The sequence below is a fragment of the Psilocybe cubensis genome, chromosome 12 (genome assembly GCF_017499595.1).
Source record: "Psilocybe cubensis strain MGC-MH-2018 chromosome 12, whole genome shotgun sequence".
In the NCBI taxonomy this organism is placed as follows: domain Eukaryota; kingdom Fungi; phylum Basidiomycota; class Agaricomycetes; order Agaricales; family Agrocybaceae; genus Psilocybe; species Psilocybe cubensis.
In genome coordinates, this window is record NC_063010.1 from 2,251,663 (window position 1) to 2,269,266 (window position 17,604).

Consider the following 17,604-nt stretch of genomic DNA (forward strand, 5'->3'; position numbering starts at 1 on the left):
GTCACGTCCGAAGGACGATGAAAAGTGGAACAAGTTCAAATTCTCTGAAACCCAACCTCTGAGCGGTCCGGAGCCCAACTTCGCCAAGATTGTTAATACTTCGAGTATGAGTGTAAAAACCTCTTTGTCAGTTGAGTATCTGGATGATAATTGAATAATACATCTCCGGACCTCAAGCGGTCGTTTCAACGCAGCTTTAGTTTGACCATCAATAAAATTCCATGCGCAGCCTAGTAAGTCATTCATACTTCATAATAGGTAAAGGCGCGGCACAATACCTGTAAGGAGTACAACTCTCGCTTTCGACTTTCCAGCTGTCGCAAATACAGTACGTACGTACACATACCAAACCCATACTGTCATCATTTCATTAAAACGGCAACTACGCCAAGCAAAGACCGACGATCCCACCTGATCGTCGTCCTCTGAATCCGGTATAAGCTAGCTAGTACTGTAAGTGTAACACGTAAGCTATTTAGTATTTACAATTACGAAAAGGCCAACCGGCAATCATATGAAGTCATATCCTCATCTTGTCAATGGTGTAGCAAAAGCTAAAATATCCAAAGCAGAAATCTGGACTACAGTCGTATTACGTGTATCAAAGCAAATGAGAGAAGGAGAGAAGGAGGGAAGGAAAGAAAGAAAGGACACGGAATATGTCCACATTACATCACTGCAGCTGCAGCCTAGCACTGACATCGAAGTATCATGGAATATCGAGCCTCACAGAAGATGTGAAGGGACCATCAGGCGCGCTGTGACATATCTGCACAGAAGAAATCGTATGCGTCGCGTCGCCCACACAACCCGCTCCACCACCACCAGCAACCCCACCCGCACCCGCACCGCTGGTGCTATACACCGTCACATTCAACATAATCGCGCTCTGCTGCTGCTGCTGCTGCTGTTGATGATGATGATAATAATGCTGGTGCTGGTGCTGGTGCTGCATCTGCTGCTCTGCCGACAACGCCTTCTTCAGCACTGTCGACGACGGTGGCGGCGGCGGCCCAGGGTCGATCCCACTGCGCAATGGCGCGGTGAACGTGTTGAACTGCGGGTTACTTTCAATTAAACCATAGAATAACATCAAACATGGGCACATGCTGAGGCATGGGGGTGCAGGAGCAAGGGTAATGGTAATGGTGCACTACCCACCGATTGGTCGAGTGCGATGTCGGGTACGATGGGGCGCTCGAGTTCAGCGCGCAGCGATTGGCGCGAGTTGAGGGTCTGTATGGTAGAGGTGGGATGGGATAAGATAAAGGGTTGAGCTTTTTGTTTCTTGAGTAGATCAGGAGAGGGGGTGTAGTCACCATTAGTAGGGTGTTTCTGACCGACAAGCGACCGATCCATTTTAGCGACGAAAAGCGAGAGACGGCCCAGCAAACATGGCTCACGTATATATCCTTCCCATCGGCTGAGAAAAGGCTGTGTATTAGTACACACGCACCACACCAAGAGGAATGGAAGCGAGGCTCACGAAAGCGAACACGACATGAAAGTTCGTATCTTGCAATAGCGTCTACGCCGAATATTCATGAGTAATCATCAAGTTCATTGGAGGCGATAAGTGACGTACGAATGTAATCAGATCCAATATCTGATTATAGGATTATCAAAACGCGAACAACCAAAAAACAATTGAATCAGTCAGAACACTAAATCCGTTCAGGGTAAGGTAGACATCTTACGCAAAAAGAAGCACCGAAAGCCGCCGTCTCAATAGAGGATCGGATTAACCGACAGATGACGTTGTTGCTTGCTTGTTGAAAATTTTAGGATCCTGCTGAATTTTTGAAATGACAAAGTTACGCACATTTTTGACCGGTTCTGCTCTTCCACAAGTACCAAGACAGAAGCAGCCTGATGATTGTGTGAGGGTATAAGAATGTGGATGTGAAGCGACGGAACGCACGTTATGCTGACGTCGGTGGCTACGGCCGTTATTTGCCATGCATCGACAAACGGGATCAGTTGTCTGTAAGACCCGATTCTGAGCAACCCTGTTTAGTTAACGCACAATACGGATGAGAACGGTATTATACAAACAGACCGTGGTACATGGAAAGCTGCTACAGAGCAGACCAATCCCAGAGTCGCCTGTGCGACAGCCATGGCCACCAGCACAGAAAAGACCCGAGTCGAGCGGGAAAACTGGCGTATACGCCAGGAGAGGTATATTTGGATCGGAAAGGATGTCCTTTGAATAGACAACGATTAAATCAAGATACATCATCGATTGTGTGTGGTCCCAAGATAGGTACGCGTCGGCGATTACACACAGAAACGAAAAAAGACTTACATGGTCGTCACAATCGGCGTTGATGAAAACGGCCACAGGACAGTCGATAGGAAAGACGGATCATTGAAGTGGACGACGACATACTCCCAGATCATGTACGATAGTGCACTGGTATGGAAGGTGTCCAAAAGTAGCGTCCAGGCGACAAGCAACCTGAAAAGATTTGCGTATGGTAAGCTGATGGTACACACAGGTGGAGTAAAGGGTGTGCTGTAACCTGATTATGGCCGTGTCCCTCGCCCGGCTTTCCCAGTAATAGCAAAATTGTAGCACACAAATCCCGTAAAGAAAGGCGTTGAAGACGACAGAAAATACCATTGGCCCGAGAACGAGCGTGACGTCGACTTGGTGGCCCATTCTCAACCACTGCTGGCAGAACCAGAGCTCCGCTCTGAGAGACGACGATGAAGAGGGAAGAAGAAGGAATAACTGGCACACTGACATGGCCAGCGGTTCTTATCTTCATTTCGGGTGTAGTGCACCATGCCTTGGGCACTGGGGGAAACAATAAATAATTTAGACCAGTTTGGGGTTCTGCGACCTATGTATGTAATTGGGGTTCAGGAGATCGACACTATGAATCTATCAGGCATAAGTCCGAACTCGTGGGGCGACCCGGGTACTTACGAAACATGTTGAAGAAATCAAATGCACAACAAATCCGAACAAGGCCTGCTTCTGTCACCTGCGCATTCAATTAGGGACATATAACGGCGAAATAAAAATGAGAGAGCGACAAATATGACTGTGAAGTGGTGCGCTATGGAAGAAAACATACCGTAGCAGGAAATGAAGAACAACGCGTGTGCAACACATGTAAGTAGATTTATGACGGGTTGTGTGATTCGCCAGAGGGTGCTTCTGATATCGTTATCGATAATCTCTAGAGGCTGGCCGGAATTAGGCAGCTATGCGCATCCTTGCGGGGTGGAGAGTGTCAAAGTGAATAATAAATTGAATCCAGAGGCCAGGGCCTGTAAAACGCGTCCATTTGGTCAAAAACAAGTTGAAGAGCGTCGGTCAGCTGCTGGCCGGTCAGATCCGAGTCTGTTCAAGGAAACTAATTGAGCGGGGATAGAAAAACGGAACATTCGGCCCTCGGCACGAGGTGCTGCGCAGAGTCTGGATATCTACCTATCTGCCAATGCTCTCTAGACATATTAACCATACATTGACATCCAAATTATGTGTTATTACCCCTGGAGCAGGGTTTTACGGAGCCTTGTGGTAAATTTCCCATTTCACCGATGGGAGTCAGAAAAAGGAGTTGCCTGCCAAAATCGGCAGTTTTAATGTGCCAGGCTGACTAATCCTGTGTGCAGTCTCCGTCAGCCCTGGGTCTCGTTGTTCAAGCCTTCCTTCAAAACTATCACAGATGGCAGACAAAAAGGTGAGATTGGGCAGTTTATATCCTATTGGATGCTCACTGACGATGTATCTCAGGCTTCCAACGCCAACGCCAACAAAACGGCGATGTCTCGCGCCCTAGGCGCTGCTTTCTTGAGTCACCAAGTCGAACAGCTCGAGAAAACAGTGTCTTCGTCTTCTGCGAACTGGAGAGACAGGAAGAACCCTATTTTGTATAATTCCAATGGTCCCGGCGGTCCCAAGCGAGGGTCAAACTCTCCCGGAATCAAAGTTGCCCAACGGAAGATCCCTGCAAAGGAACGGAAAGACAACGAGTTCGATCGAAGTGTCAATGCTGCCCCGGGGATCATAAGGAGGTCATACGAGGAGCAAAGAAAGGACAAGGATGCCGATGTTGTAGTTGTCGATGCCAGTGTCCTTATCCATGCATTGTATCAGGTCAAGAAGTGGTGCAGAGAAGGTCGGGAAGAGGTTATCATTGTGCCTCTCGAAGGTCTGTCTCCCTATCTTTCGGATCACACAATTGAACTAATCCAATCCTTCGTAGCTCTCAATACACTCGACCTTTTGAAGAAAGGTACATCATCTTTGGCCCAAAAGGCTCGCACAGCGTCTCGAATTCTTGAAGCCCAAGTCGGGACCAACCCGCGGATCCGTGTACAGAGAGACGATGCATTCGTTTTATGGGACAAGATATCCTTCAACAGCGAGGGAACCGAGTCGTCTCCAACCAACTCCAACGTCAACTCCTGCCCGGAGTGGGTTCGCCGGATCATCTGCTGTGCTCGCTGGGAAACCGAGCACCCTGAAGAGGAACTGAAACCTGTACATGCCGAGAAGCTAGCCCCGATGAAAGTCGTACTCGCCGTATTGTCGACCCTGCCGAATATGTCCCCCCAGTCCATGGCCATGAACATCGCCTCGTCCGCAGAAGCACCGCTGACGCCCGTCCCGCTGCCCGCTCCCACCGCAACGCATGCGAACCGGTACGAGGCTCGGTCCACCGGATCTCTGGTCGCTTCTTGGGCCGCAAAGGCCGGTATCTCCCTCCTCGAGGTCGACCCCGCTCTCCCTGGCCGCGGTGGCGAGGACGACGACCGTGGTCATGGCCAGAAACGCTCGCAGGGTTCGAATCGTGGCCGCCGACCGTCCACGAGTGACTCACATGGACCCAAGTCCGGACTTGTGGAGCGCCCACCAGCTGTCATGGCCATGATGGAAATGATATCTCAACCTAGCAAGGTCGTACGCGTTTTGGCTCGCGGTGAGAAATTGGACCCAGATCCGTGATAGATAAGGACCATTTCAAGTGTACGTCCATCGTTCACATCTTTTTTGTCCCGGTTTTGCCTGACTGATCTGTTAAAATCTCTCTGTGTGTGCTTGTATAGATAACAGAATAACACCCAAATCTTAGAAAGGGCCGAACACTTTCCCCTATCAGGAGCCCAGCGGCGGGTAGAGCCATGTATGAAAGCCACAGCGTATACTCGTCTGCAACGTCAAGACACCGTGCCCCGTATATTTTTCACGAAATGGGCGTTCGCATTCGTTTCGAAGCTTGGTTTTCTTTTTTACATACGGACGTGATTCGATGAGCATCGTCTTCCCCCTTTCAGGACTGATCCCCACACCCCCCGGTTACGGTTTAACGGTTTACGGTATTCCAGTTTGGATACTCTTTCAGTTCCTGTTTCTCTCTACCCTTTCCTCGCTTACTAGGCTTCTCGTCTACATCTCTTCTGGCTGTATGATCGATGGTACATCTAGTGGGACAGGGGTGCTGATCGGTGTAATCCCATCTTGTATATTCCATGTATCATTGTGTCTTACTTCTATGCAGCGCGATTCTTTTTTTCTTTTCCTTAGTCCCTCTTATCTTTTTTAATTTTCTTGAATATGACATGTTACCTTTTGTCTTTGAATAGACTATTTGGTTGTACGATTTTTCATTAGTGCGTAATCTGCTTCTTTTCAATGTGACTTTATTAAGGTTCAGAGCAACTCGATGACAAGATTCGAATCCATCCGTCAGTCAGTCAATAGAAATGTATGTATAGGGTGGAGCGGGAAAGACCGAATAATGAAGCATCTACATAGAACAACTGTATCGAAAGCCAGACAAAAAAACACGGGTGAATCCAAGATCGAAAGCAAATGGCATAAATAACCAATAGGATGGACTTTGAGGGTAGAACGGTTACTAGTTAAATGTTAAGCTTTAGTTTTTTTGAGCTGCCAGTGGCACGACTGGCAGCCTGAGAAGACGACCCCAGATCGACTCTTCTCTTCCTCTTCCCTGTCCTCCCGGAATTTTGCAGAGGGTCCTGCAGGCCCTGGAGGAAGTCTATAGGTGACATGCGCCGCGTTATCTGTTTGATCAGCGACATGTTGAGGCTGGCGATGGGGTGCCCATCTTGGTCTGGGTCTTCGTCGATGCACCGTTTGAGGTTGGTGTCGGCGGGGAAGGAGGCGACGACGCGCAGGAGACTGTATTTCCCTGCGTCAGCCCGACGGCGAGGAAGACCGAGGAGACGCTCGTGGATCTCGTTGACTAGGTCTGGATAGCTCGTTGGAGAGAAATGTTTCCCGTCCTGTATAGATCGAAGCAACCAACGTCAGGGCACAGAAACCAATCGATAATCAGCATTTTGGCTACTATGAAAGCTCAGGATCTATTGAGAAGGTGCGCAGCATACCTTGTCTAAGAAGAAATACGATGGGGTGACGCTTCGCATCGATTTGCGCAGGTTAGGTCTCGACAGTGTCCCGTTCTTGCCTAGCGAGTATTTGGCCTGCAGTACGACCCAGATAAGCGAACCGTCAGATAACCTCAGGACAAATACGAGATCGGGGCCCATCGAGATATGAGGGAAGCAAATTGGGGTATATGAATTGTGTCCCAGCCAGCTCGAGGTGTCTTCAGGCGATTTGGCATTCGTGCCCAGTGTGACGGACGGCCCGAAGAACTGCGAGTGCCTTACTGCGCTCTCCTCGATAGTGTCGAGGTCTGTCCTATGCAGCGCAACGAGCTCAGCTTCAAGCGAGCTCCACGCAGGCGCCGCGCCGTACCCTATCCCAGAAAAATGGAACACCTCATTAACGCGCCGTCTGCTGGAGAAGAGCAGGTCAATGCAGAACGCGATGTAATTTTCGAAGCCGTTCGAGGACGGATCGTGGAGGTGGATCTGTTTGGCGAAGTATTTGTAGCTTGTGCGGTGGTTGGCGTTGATCCACCCCGTGGCTGCAAGCAGAACGAGTGGCTCGTCGACGGCGACGGTTTTGGTGTCCGAGTCCACGAAGCGGGCGAATCCGTATTCGACGTAAATCGCTTCATCTTTACCGAGAGTAAGTGGCAAGACAGATCGCATGAGGTAATGTGTCGTCAGTTGCTGGATTGTAGTCAGCATGTCGCTGTCTAGTCATTGATTAGAACTGCAATATATCACACTATTGAATTGAATGACATACTTTTCTTCAACTTTGAGAAATCTAATTTGTATTGAGAAAGAACCGGCAACGCCTCTTTGCCCTCTTGCTTGACGAACATGGATGCGTCGGTTACATTAAAGTTGGCAAAATGTTGGACATAGGCGTTCAGTAGGCCATGTGGTCTTTTCAGCCCATTCAAGAGCAGTTCAGACACATAACCTGCAGTAAATCGATATCTGAGTGTTCATTAAGCAGGGGCAATCATGGCACTGGAAAATTGAAGGGCAAACCTTCCGTGCAACCAGTACCATATCCTTTCTACCAGACGCACGCCAGCATTCGAATCAAGGAGGCTTTGTGGCAGGTATTTCTGTAGATATCGAACCTGGACCTCTTTATGATCGAATGCACCCGTATCAGAGCACCATCTATACCTCGAGTCCTTCATGATGGCTGAAGCCATAGCCTGATCGACAACATCTTTTGAGATTCCAGTTCCTGCGACAACCATGAACACGCCTTGCCCGAAAGACTGGCCTTCCCAGGCTTTGACAACCTCGCGCAGGATCGGACGGTGTGCGCCGTTCTGATCAGAGCGGAACGAGCTGTTGTGCTGGGTGGCTGCGTGCTGGGCTTCATCAAGCACGCAGAACAGGGGCGTCTGCGCAGTATCCGAAGTTGACATCTGCGAACCACTATCACTAATTTCATTGAAATTACCACCTGCAGGGCTGCTCTGCGGATGGTAGTTGTCTATTTGCGAGCACAAGCTCCGCACGTTGGCAAGCAGCGTTTTCGTCCTGCCATTCAGGAAACTATCGGATGCTCCCGAGAGTTTGGAAGACAGCTCGTCGAAAATATCCCAAACTTGCGGGTGGACGAACGAAGGCCGGAGTTGGAGGAGCAGCCAGCGTGCTTTGTACGTTCTAGAGTCTTGATTTGCGGCCCTGTTGGTGAGTTGGTTCATTTTAATGCTGTTGTTCATGGTTTCAGCAAAAGAGTTGAAGATGATCAGACGGGCGAGAAATATTTGGCGAAATAACCGGTTGGCAATTTCGCGATTAGTTTTGAGTGCGGATTCATACCCCGCGGAACCGGGTGGGGGTAGAACAGATCGGAATCTGGGGGAATCGGGGACATGTGTTTGGATACTATTCTGCACATCGCTAGATCCAAGGAGACTGGAATCTACCAGAGATGTAAAGTAGAAACCCCAATTCTCACATAATCCCTCAAGCAAAAGACGTGTCTTTCCAGAGCCAGACGTGTTCACAAGAAACCTAGGAACCCCAAAGATGAAATTGTTGTCGCTTCACAAGAAAGAAACGACGAACGTGTGATTGTTGGGCATGAATACATTCTTGAGACGCTTTTCCAGCATTGGATCGTTTTTAAAACTTCCAAGATCGTGCAATAGTAGATTTGGCTTTCCCTTCAGGCAAGGAATCTTCAAGTTCGTGAGATGCGAGGATACTGCGGAATCGACAAAATCTGGAGTCCATATAGGCAGCGTAATTTCTCCGTCGACTAGCTTTTTCATGGTGGGATGTAATTCTGAAAGAATTACGCGTATGTCTGCTTCGATGGACGCGTCTTTGTTAACAGAATGTTTCAAGGGCTTTTCTATGACATTAATCAGCCAACGCTTGGTTAAAAGCCACTGACACGCACGTTTCCAATTCCTTATGACATCGTAGATACCACTTGAGTGGGCAGACTGGAGAGCAATGAATAGATCGTCGTCATCTACCAGCGCGCTGATACAATCCTGCAAACTAGCACGGTCTGTATGCCTTTCCTTCCATATACACCATAGGATGTACGAGGCTTCTTCCCGAACCTCAACGTCGAATTTCGAACATAAGTTGTGTATTTCTTGGTCTGTGAGGGCCTGCTTCATATCGGACGCGTAGCAGGGTCTTCACTGAGAGTAGTCGTCATCGTTGAGCGTTTCCTGAGAGGCGTCAGACCCGGATGACTCTGTCGTTGGTTGTCAAGATTCCCAGGACCGTGATTCCGGTTGATGGTTATGTGGTGGCCGAGGTTGACCGAACATTATGCCGAAATTGGCAATTTCGGCCGTTGGTGGCCAATAGAATTTCACATCCCCCAAGTCTGTGGCCTGCCACCAACGTTGACAAGGCCTAAAGCAAAACGAAGCTTGCCTCTCTGGCAATACCCTTTTAACAAAGAAAACACAATTTTCCAGCACCAAAAATGCCCCAATTTGTGCTCACCTATCGTACGATATCCATGAAAAGTTCGTCTTATCGCGGCTTGTGCCAAGATAGGCCGAAATTCTTGGTTTCTGGTTTGACAGTTAATGTTAAGCGCTCGAAAACCCTCCTCGAAATTCTTGGGTAAGTCCACCACACTAGCAATATTGTTTGACTAATCACATTTTAGTAGATTAGCACTCTTTGAACACGACATCATCATGATGCAAATAACAAAATGCCGTTCCTTTTTTGCCCTTGAGGCTTAAACGTTAAACGTTAAACCTTCATAGGTTTACGACACCAAGATGTGCGGCGCCAAACCGAGCTTCTTATGAATCACGAGGCACAGTCTCATCGCATCTTTGTTCCTATTTCGACCCGCCTTCGACCACGCCTTCGAAAGAATCAACCTGGTCCAGCATGGCGGTTTGGTTCGAATGAATGTGGCCGAGTTTATTGTCGCGGCGAAACAGCTGCAACTACCGCGTGGATGAACAGACGCACACTGTACTTTGCGAATCTCGAAGCATCATCCGATACTCTTTAGGACCTCCCATGGCAACAAGAATGAAGAAAACCCTTTAAAACCTCCCCGCGAACTCCTTGATTTCGGATACTTGTCTTACCAGCTTCGTCATGTTCAAAAATCTTCGTCGAAACAACTCTGTTAGCGGTCGAAAGCGAGCCCTTTCATCGCTTCCTACACCTTTGGAGGCAAGCGTGGCTATAGGGAACAGCGACTATGCACTTAAATGCCACAGGATAATGGAACTCTACTGGTCAATACGCGACCTTGGGTGCGTTACAACTTCCTGTTCTCCACGCCTTTCCTTGTTTTGAATTGGCTTGGTAACTCAATACAGGGTTCAAGCAGTGTTCGATGTTCCAAGAGTTGTCGTTATCGGTGGCCAGTCCAGTAAGTATTTAAAGGCTACCCACCGTCATTTACTCATCTTATCGACACAAAGGCGGCAAAAGCTCCCTGGTTGAAGCCGTCAGCGGAGTAAGCATTATGCTGGGTTGAGTTTACTGGCGGACGTAACTAACACAATCATAGATAACCGTGCCTCGCGATAGTGGTACATGTACACGGTAAGAGCGAAAGCGACAGCTATTTCACTCTCTTACGTAGCTATTAGGTGCCCCATGGACTGTTCCATGTCCAGCGACGCAAGTTCCTGGTCCTGTACCCTCAGTTTGTCCCGTGAATTTGACAAAGAAGGAAACCGCCTGTCAATGCCCAGGATCGAACCATTTGGGCCGGTCATCGAGGACAAGGCATTACTAGAGTTGTGGATTCGTCGTGCACAGAGTGCCAATCTTAGCCCCCATAGGCCTATGTCGGATTTCTACTCTATGACAGAGATCGAGTTGAAAAACAACGATGATCCAGAAATCCTTCCTTTCTCCAAGAATGCAATTCATATCAGATTAAAGGATCCGAATGCCACCGACCTTACGTTCGTCGATATGCCAGGTAGGTTTGGATATCAGTAACCCCGAATTTCGCGCTTTGACATTGAAGATCCTTTTCCTATTAGGGTTGATACAAAATGCCGATGAAGCAATCATAGCACTCGTTCGAAATCTGGTGGAAAACTACATCGCAATGCCAAACACCCTCATCGTTGTTGCGATGCCGATGACTGGTAGTGTTCTAAATTTTGTACCTGGGGGTTGAGTTTCATTTGTCTTTTCCAGACGACATCGAAAACATGCAAGCTTTGGCTCTTGCTAAAGATCCAAAGGTAGATCCGTATAAACAGAGGACAATTGGTACGTCCATTACCATCGTTCAAACATATTACTTTGATTTATCCCAGTTCGGTTCCTAGGCGTCCTTACCAAACCTGATACCCTTGGGGATGGGTCTCGGGGCCGTCGAGATGCATGGAGAAAGCTCTTGTACCCTCAGCAAGATGAAGAGAGGGTGGACAAGCATGGCTACTATTGTGTTCGCCTACTCCACGACGACGAGCGATCTCGCGCAGTGAGCAAATTCGAGGCCGAACGCATATCCGCCCAATTTTTCGAAACAGTTGAGCCTTGGTGCTCCATCGCCGACAGAAGCCGCTTCGGTATCCCTAATTTTGTGAAAAGCATCAGCAAGCTTCTCATTGAGCTCATCGAGAAAAAGTTTGATTCTATCATATTCATGCCACTGGTATCCCGCTGACGTTCTTTGCTCTCAGTCTCCCAAGCTTGCAGAATGCGGTCAACAATGAACTTTCGAACGTCCAGTCTGAATTGCGCAATCTACCTCGACTTTCAACGAACGACCCCACGACCGACGTTATGGTCTGCATCCACAACTTTTGCAAGGCCATTACCAGCGACGAGGAACCAGGGGTGCATCAACTCAAGCTTATTCAAGACAACAGATACCGATATTTCACGTTTAAACACGACATTGAAATGACTTCCCCAAACTTCTATCCCTTTGAAAACGTTCATCCTATTTCATCTCGCCTCAATGTCCAGTCTCAGTGTGAGCCTCGTGCTCTAGCTGACGTACGGGAGGTTATCAAGAAGTATACATCGCTCTTTGCGCTGCATTAGGTTTACTGCTAGTTCTAATAATGTGTATTTCTTAGATCGATTGCCTGGGAACTTCCTGGGAACATTCCATACAAGGCGACGCAAACCCTGACATTGCAGTACACGTCCCTTTGGAAGCAACCGTCCCTTCTCTGTTTTGATGACATAGTCGACAATACGCGCGATTTCATCAATGTGCTACTGCAAGAAAACTTCGGAAGATACAAAGAGCTGGAAAGATATATGAGGTATGAATCCATTCTTGAAGGTCTTGTTTGGCTTGTTCTAAGCAGTCAAAACAGAGGATTTGTCTTTTCAGAGTACGAGGCCCATGTTCAGAAGACACGTCGCATCCTGGAAAGATACATAGAGCACGAGAGCACCCCGATGTACACTCTCAACGATAGTTATACGAAAGAGAAGGCTACATGGGTGTCTAAGTACAAGAGCATGTGTGCTGGGTTCAATTCGTATCCATCTCCCGCCTATATCAATGCGGGCTCGTGGGACCCCCTACATATCCTCTACCATTTCCCGCCTCCTGCACCGACCAACCGGCCAGCGGCTTCGACATGGGACGACGAGATAAATCTTATTTCTGGAGTGCAGGCATACTTTCAAATCGCCCACAAAGTGCGTCAACGCAAATTGCGTGTGATTAGAACTGACAGCACCCTTTCTCAAGCGATTCATTGACTACATCCCCCTTACTATCGAGCATGAGCTGAACCAACGCTTTGCAACCTCCATACATCAGACAGTCTTGAATGCCTTTGTAAAGAAGGTGCAATCTGGCGAGGTGGATCTGCAAGATCTTGTGAAAGAGGATCCCGTAGTCGAAAGGAAGAGGAAGGATTTGGAGGACAGAAAGGCGCGCTTGACGCAGATCAAGCACAAGATAGACTGCTTCTTTTCTGGTGGCAAGTAAAGGCCTTGGTTGTGCATAGATTGCATGAAATGGATAGCGTTGGTCGTAGAAGACGCATGTAATATGATGACATATTATGATTTAGAAAATCAAATTCGTGCGGTGATTAAGTATCAACTATTCAACTTCCTTTGGAGGTATTTCATACAGCTAATGTTCAGAGATATATGTGTGCCAGTGAGAATACAAAGAATGAAGCTGGAAGCGCTGACGGGTTCTTAGCTAAATTGCACTAATGATTGGGTGAAAGTGTTGGGTTATGAGTAATTGTCAACTCGAGAAGGCTTGGCCTTATACAGAACACTGCCTACTCTGCCAGTACCTGGGGATATGGATAGATGTTCTAACGAGTGTTCCTTTTATAATTTACTTGCATTCGTTAGATTGAGTAGAGAGTGCCACTATATGTGACCATTTAAGTAACACTGACTAAAGTGATGTTTATTTTAGTTGCGAGCGGAACTTTAAACTTATCCAATCCAAACCACCTCCCCCTCTGGTAAACAGCTTGATCCCCGGTTTTTATTTCAAGGCCACTATCTAGGAGACGAGATATACACCGCATATCTTACCAATGGAATTGTTTCCATGGAGTGAATTTGTGAGTGTGACCATTGTGGCCCCCTAGATGCTTTCTTACGACAAATGGCCAGGTTCCCTCTTCGGTAGATTCAAGCGCGACACCCAATTGCAATACCGCAGCTCATGCCCCAGTGCATGTCGAGAACTCGCAAAGCCCAACAGCTAACACAGAAGAAATTACTCTCCCCTTGTCGGAGGATCGGTCGATGGTCGCGGAGTCCACTCCATACGAGCTTGCAACTTGGATTGCACCAATTCTTATCAGCTGCATGAACAAACCAGAACAGACCAATCCAATCAACGCATGGGACTCCACCGACACTGAAGCAAATGTCATTGGTCCTAGTGTACCTGCAAGCTCAACTGGCCAGACGTAAGTAGGGCTGTGCTTTTTCTGATGGTGACAGAGAACTCACTGGCAATACCTTTAGTGCGACACAAATTCTCCCTCCAGTCCCGCAAAGCCCAACAGCTAACACAGAGGAAATTGCTCTCCCCTTGTCGGAGGATCGGTCGATGGTCGCGGAGTCCACTCCATATGAGCTTGCAACTTGGATTGCACCAATTCTTATCAGCTGCATGAACAAACCAGAACAGACCAATCCAATCAACGCATGGGACTCCACCGACACTGAAGCAAATGTCATTGGTCCTAGTGTACCTTCAAGCTCAACTGGCCAGACGTAAGTAGGGTTGTAATTTTTCTGATGGTGACAGAGAACTCACTGGCAATACCTTTAGTGCGACACAAATTCTCCCTCCAGTCCACATTCCTACTGGACAGCTTGAATTACCTTCTCAGGTCGGCCGCTCTCGACAGGGAAACGAAAAGAAACGCGCCGAAATGGCACATCCATATATTATGGGAGAAAATGTGCCCGAAACCAACAAGAGGGCTACCAGTAGGAAGCCCAAAACAAACGAGGACTTGAATACCATGTCCGGGCCTGTTACCTGCTGCGCAGGATCTACATGTTCCGAAATATTTACAGACCTGAAGAAATTTGGTGCCCATCTTAAAAATGCGCACCATGTTTCGCCAGGCCATATTGGTACAGGGTTGAAAGGTTGTCCATGGCGAGGGTGTACTGAATTCCTGACAGTCAGCAGCCTAATTAAACACATATTTAATAAGCATGCGAAGGCATTGGTTATTTCAGCAAAAGCAGGTCTCGGTTCAAACAAGATGTAAATGTAATTTAGCAAAATGTATTCAACAATATATGTATATTTCTTTATTTCTCGGTATGATGGTCAACGTGTACAATATGAGCTTTATGACAGGTTGATTTTGCCTTTCCTCATGCTTTCTTCCGTGACAATATACGCAGATATTGTTGAGAGTCCGATGTGGCATGACGTCACGTTTTGACGCGTCGTCGTTCTTGATACGCGACGGTAGACGCGTCCTGACTTCCCCCATTTTTTGCAACATTAATAAGCGCCCTAAACGCGAGCTATATTTCGACAAGGCCATCAAGACGGAGATTAAATATGAATTTTCACTGTCTATCATTTTTATTTCAATTTAACTTCGCGTCAAGGTATTAACCACATTTGGCCGATTTCAAAGTCACAAATTGTCACAATAACAGGTTAGGGGTGAAGTAAAAATGTCGTTCCATACCGGTTGATGATTTTCTCCTCCTTCCTCCTTTTCAGTCTCTAAAAGCATGGCCCGACGTTCAGGCTTCATATCCATTATATTCCATTTAAATCCTCAACAGGTTTCCATTCAGTCCAGCACTGGGTGCCAGCGTCATCGGTTTATTGTACCTTCCTTAATGACGGATAGATGGACGTAGTTCGTATTGCTTTAACTCGTGTTCAAACATACCTTGTATGGGGGAGATAGTTAATGAACCGTTGGAGAGAAATTGCCGTCTCTTCAAATTAAATGTATATTATACTGGACGATCTACAAATATAATTCATTTTGGTTTCTCATGCGCAAGCGGCTAGACAATCTATGAAACAATGACTGTATGGTGTGATCCACGAGCCTGCAATGAAATGCACTGGAGATACTTGCTAAGCCGCTTCAATTAGCAACAAAATTTTTGAGCATTTAATTCACGGAAAAACGCCGTTCACGCAAAATGACGTTACAAGATAGTCCACATTCTCTGTGATGTCTGGATTACCACAGAACAACCAAAATATCAATATCAAGAATCTTTCTGACTAGTAACTAGCGGAAACGGAATGGAGACCTTGAGAAAGTGGAAAACCTGTCTAGCAGAGGTTCTCTCCTTTGAAGAATGGCATCTAGTCTAGATACGCGGCGGAAAGGAATATAGCTACCTGCCTGTCAACGACAAAAACAAAAATACACGCCAAAGTAAAACGTGTGTAAAACGATGCACTTAGGGTCGAGATTCAATCACGCAGCATTGTGGTGATTGCTTTCGCATACTTGTTCCGCTCTGCCTGTTAACTCTCGATTGATGGAGACCGCCCAATGGTTAGAAACTTGATGAGAATTTGGGTTCCTATGGATCCACAAAGGAAGGAAAATCAGGCTAAATGAAGAAATTGGACGTGGCCAAAACTTACAGTTACAGAGAGGTAAAAAAGTGGGAGATGCGCAGCATTGGCTGGAAAAAAACATGAGGGATGGGGGTTAGAAAGAGTGTTTCAAGCGACTAATGATCAGTATCGAGACATGCATATAATCATCCCGCATTGCAAAGTTCAAATTGTAATGCAAGCAATGATAAGGTCACTCTTTCAATCCGGGTATGAGCCATTCCTTTTGCTGTTTTGTGCAGCTGTTGCCTCACGATACAAGGCAGAAGCTGGGCTTCTAGCTTCTAGAGGTCCAATTTTGCGCTCCAACGTAAAGTCGAAATGAAGTTCAGAATACTCCTGTTAACCCCAGATTACCAGAGATCAAGGAACGATTGTCAACACAGCAGAAGATTGTTGATTCAATTAACCACCTTAAAAGGAGACGATAACTTGCGAGGGAATCCGGGGTACTGCCAAAAAAAATCAGACAAAACACAAGGAATGCACTTTGTACAAGGCACAAGGCCAACAGTCGAAGCGACGTGAAAAAAAAAGGAATTTGTATGGCAGACGGTCGAGAGATTGCAGGGATCCATCGAGAACAACTGCCTAGCTTTCGTGTTTTTGTTTTACACCATTCATTCCTATTTGTCTGTTTGCCTTGTCGTGAGGTCAGCATGTGAAGAATGCGAAGAACCATCAGGTCCAGGGGCAAGTCAGGCAAAAAAGAAATGGATGCTGCAGATACAAGACAAACAGAAAGTTGGACGCCCAATGATACAACGTAAATGGAGAGTCAGTAGCGTCACGAATTAAAGGTAAAGGCAGGGTGGTAATCATGCTTCGTTTCATGACTGATCTGCTTCCTTTTTTACCCAGTCTTCATATTCGTAAATGACACCGTGCTTCAACAGTGCGATGGATGGAGATTTCGGCGTGATGTCATGGATGGCGAGACGCTCATATATGAATTTGGGTATAGAGGTTGGAGTAGGCACGGCGGCCTTTGTGTAACCTAAAGCCATCATAAAGAGCTCATTCAGACAAGATGTAACACGGTCGTAAACACTGCCTTTGTATCAAATGAGGGTGGAGAAGAAGAAAGGTCGAAAAACCATTCAAGTATGTGTAATTCTAGGAGATGAATGTACATATACTCACCGAATTACCAGGCATGGAGGCGAGCGAGGTGCCAGGTACCAAGAATATCACCCAAAGGAGTCGAACCAACGTGAATACGTGTGTGGTGCACATATATCGGTCAAACCGTCCAATTTTCTTCACGAACTGGCATGTTTAGTCAGTACTAACGTCTGACGTGTAGGAAACAGGGACGTACCTTTAAACGGAACAAGAACGCCTACATTCACGTCTTCAAAAATCCCTCCGCCTTCGTGTGTTGAAGAATTGTTGAAGAAAAGGCGCATCTATGCACTTTTCGTGGCGGTTTGCAATTCCAGCCGAAGTGATACGACATTCGAAGAGGATTCAAGTGTGACTGCGTGGATGAAAGAAATCATACAATGAGACCCTTTAACCATGAGATATCAGAGGTTGGGCGAATACGGAGCGAGAAAAAAGCATACCGCCCATCCTTTCGTTCGTTCTCAAGCTCCAAAGCTGCTGACACGTACAACTTCTGTGCTGAATAAAAACCTGTAGAGGTTCTAAAGGAATCTGCTGGATAGGACGCTCAAAGAGCGTTGTGCCCATGGTTT

The 17,604-nt window shown here is 47.1% G+C and overlaps 6 protein-coding genes across 6 annotated transcripts; 3 read left to right on the forward strand and 3 right to left on the reverse strand.

The window, feature by feature from the left end:
- Window positions 1–709: 709 nt before the first annotated feature.
- Window positions 710–2,665, reverse strand: JR316_0012663 (uncharacterized protein; the record flags this gene model as incomplete). The annotated part of the gene is made up of 10 exons (XM_047898284.1): window positions 710–1,057; window positions 1,162–1,434; window positions 1,487–1,528; window positions 1,586–1,606; window positions 1,698–1,768; window positions 1,823–1,869; window positions 1,922–1,999; window positions 2,060–2,206; window positions 2,309–2,461; window positions 2,526–2,665. The coding sequence occupies 10 exons, from the start codon at window positions 2,663–2,665 to the stop codon at window positions 710–712; spliced, it is 1,320 nt and encodes a 439-aa protein (XP_047743173.1).
- A 1,018-nt stretch (window positions 2,666–3,683) lies between these two features.
- JR316_0012664 (uncharacterized protein) lies at window positions 3,684–4,966 on the forward strand (the record flags this gene model as incomplete). The annotated part of the gene is made up of 3 exons (XM_047898285.1): window positions 3,684–3,698; window positions 3,752–4,169; window positions 4,224–4,966. 3 exons carry the CDS (start codon window positions 3,684–3,686, stop codon window positions 4,964–4,966), a joined length of 1,176 nt encoding a protein of 391 aa, XP_047743174.1.
- A 917-nt stretch (window positions 4,967–5,883) lies between these two features.
- Window positions 5,884–9,008, reverse strand: JR316_0012665 (uncharacterized protein; the record flags this gene model as incomplete). The annotated part of the gene is made up of 6 exons (XM_047898286.1): window positions 5,884–6,270; window positions 6,376–7,094; window positions 7,148–7,344; window positions 7,399–8,388; window positions 8,443–8,731; window positions 8,780–9,008. 6 exons carry the CDS (start codon window positions 9,006–9,008, stop codon window positions 5,884–5,886), a joined length of 2,811 nt encoding a protein of 936 aa, XP_047743175.1.
- A 955-nt stretch (window positions 9,009–9,963) lies between these two features.
- JR316_0012666 (Interferon-induced GTP-binding protein Mx) lies at window positions 9,964–12,793 on the forward strand (the record flags this gene model as incomplete). The annotated part of the gene is made up of 12 exons (XM_047898287.1): window positions 9,964–10,124; window positions 10,191–10,243; window positions 10,296–10,330; window positions 10,385–10,419; window positions 10,467–10,804; window positions 10,869–10,976; window positions 11,029–11,103; window positions 11,163–11,463; window positions 11,520–11,858; window positions 11,922–12,113; window positions 12,168–12,498; window positions 12,551–12,793. 12 exons carry the CDS (start codon window positions 9,964–9,966, stop codon window positions 12,791–12,793), a joined length of 2,211 nt encoding a protein of 736 aa, XP_047743176.1.
- A 574-nt stretch (window positions 12,794–13,367) lies between these two features.
- Window positions 13,368–14,567, forward strand: JR316_0012667 (uncharacterized protein; the record flags this gene model as incomplete). The annotated part of the gene is made up of 4 exons (XM_047898288.1): window positions 13,368–13,394; window positions 13,447–13,748; window positions 13,807–14,058; window positions 14,117–14,567. 4 exons carry the CDS (start codon window positions 13,368–13,370, stop codon window positions 14,565–14,567), a joined length of 1,032 nt encoding a protein of 343 aa, XP_047743177.1.
- Window positions 14,568–16,734: 2,167 nt separating this feature from the next.
- JR316_0012668 (uncharacterized protein) lies at window positions 16,735–17,062 on the reverse strand (the record flags this gene model as incomplete). Its single annotated transcript, XM_047898289.1, has 2 exons — window positions 16,735–16,890; window positions 17,048–17,062. The coding sequence occupies 2 exons, from the start codon at window positions 17,060–17,062 to the stop codon at window positions 16,735–16,737; spliced, it is 171 nt and encodes a 56-aa protein (XP_047743178.1).
- Window positions 17,063–17,604: the final 542 nt, after the last annotated feature.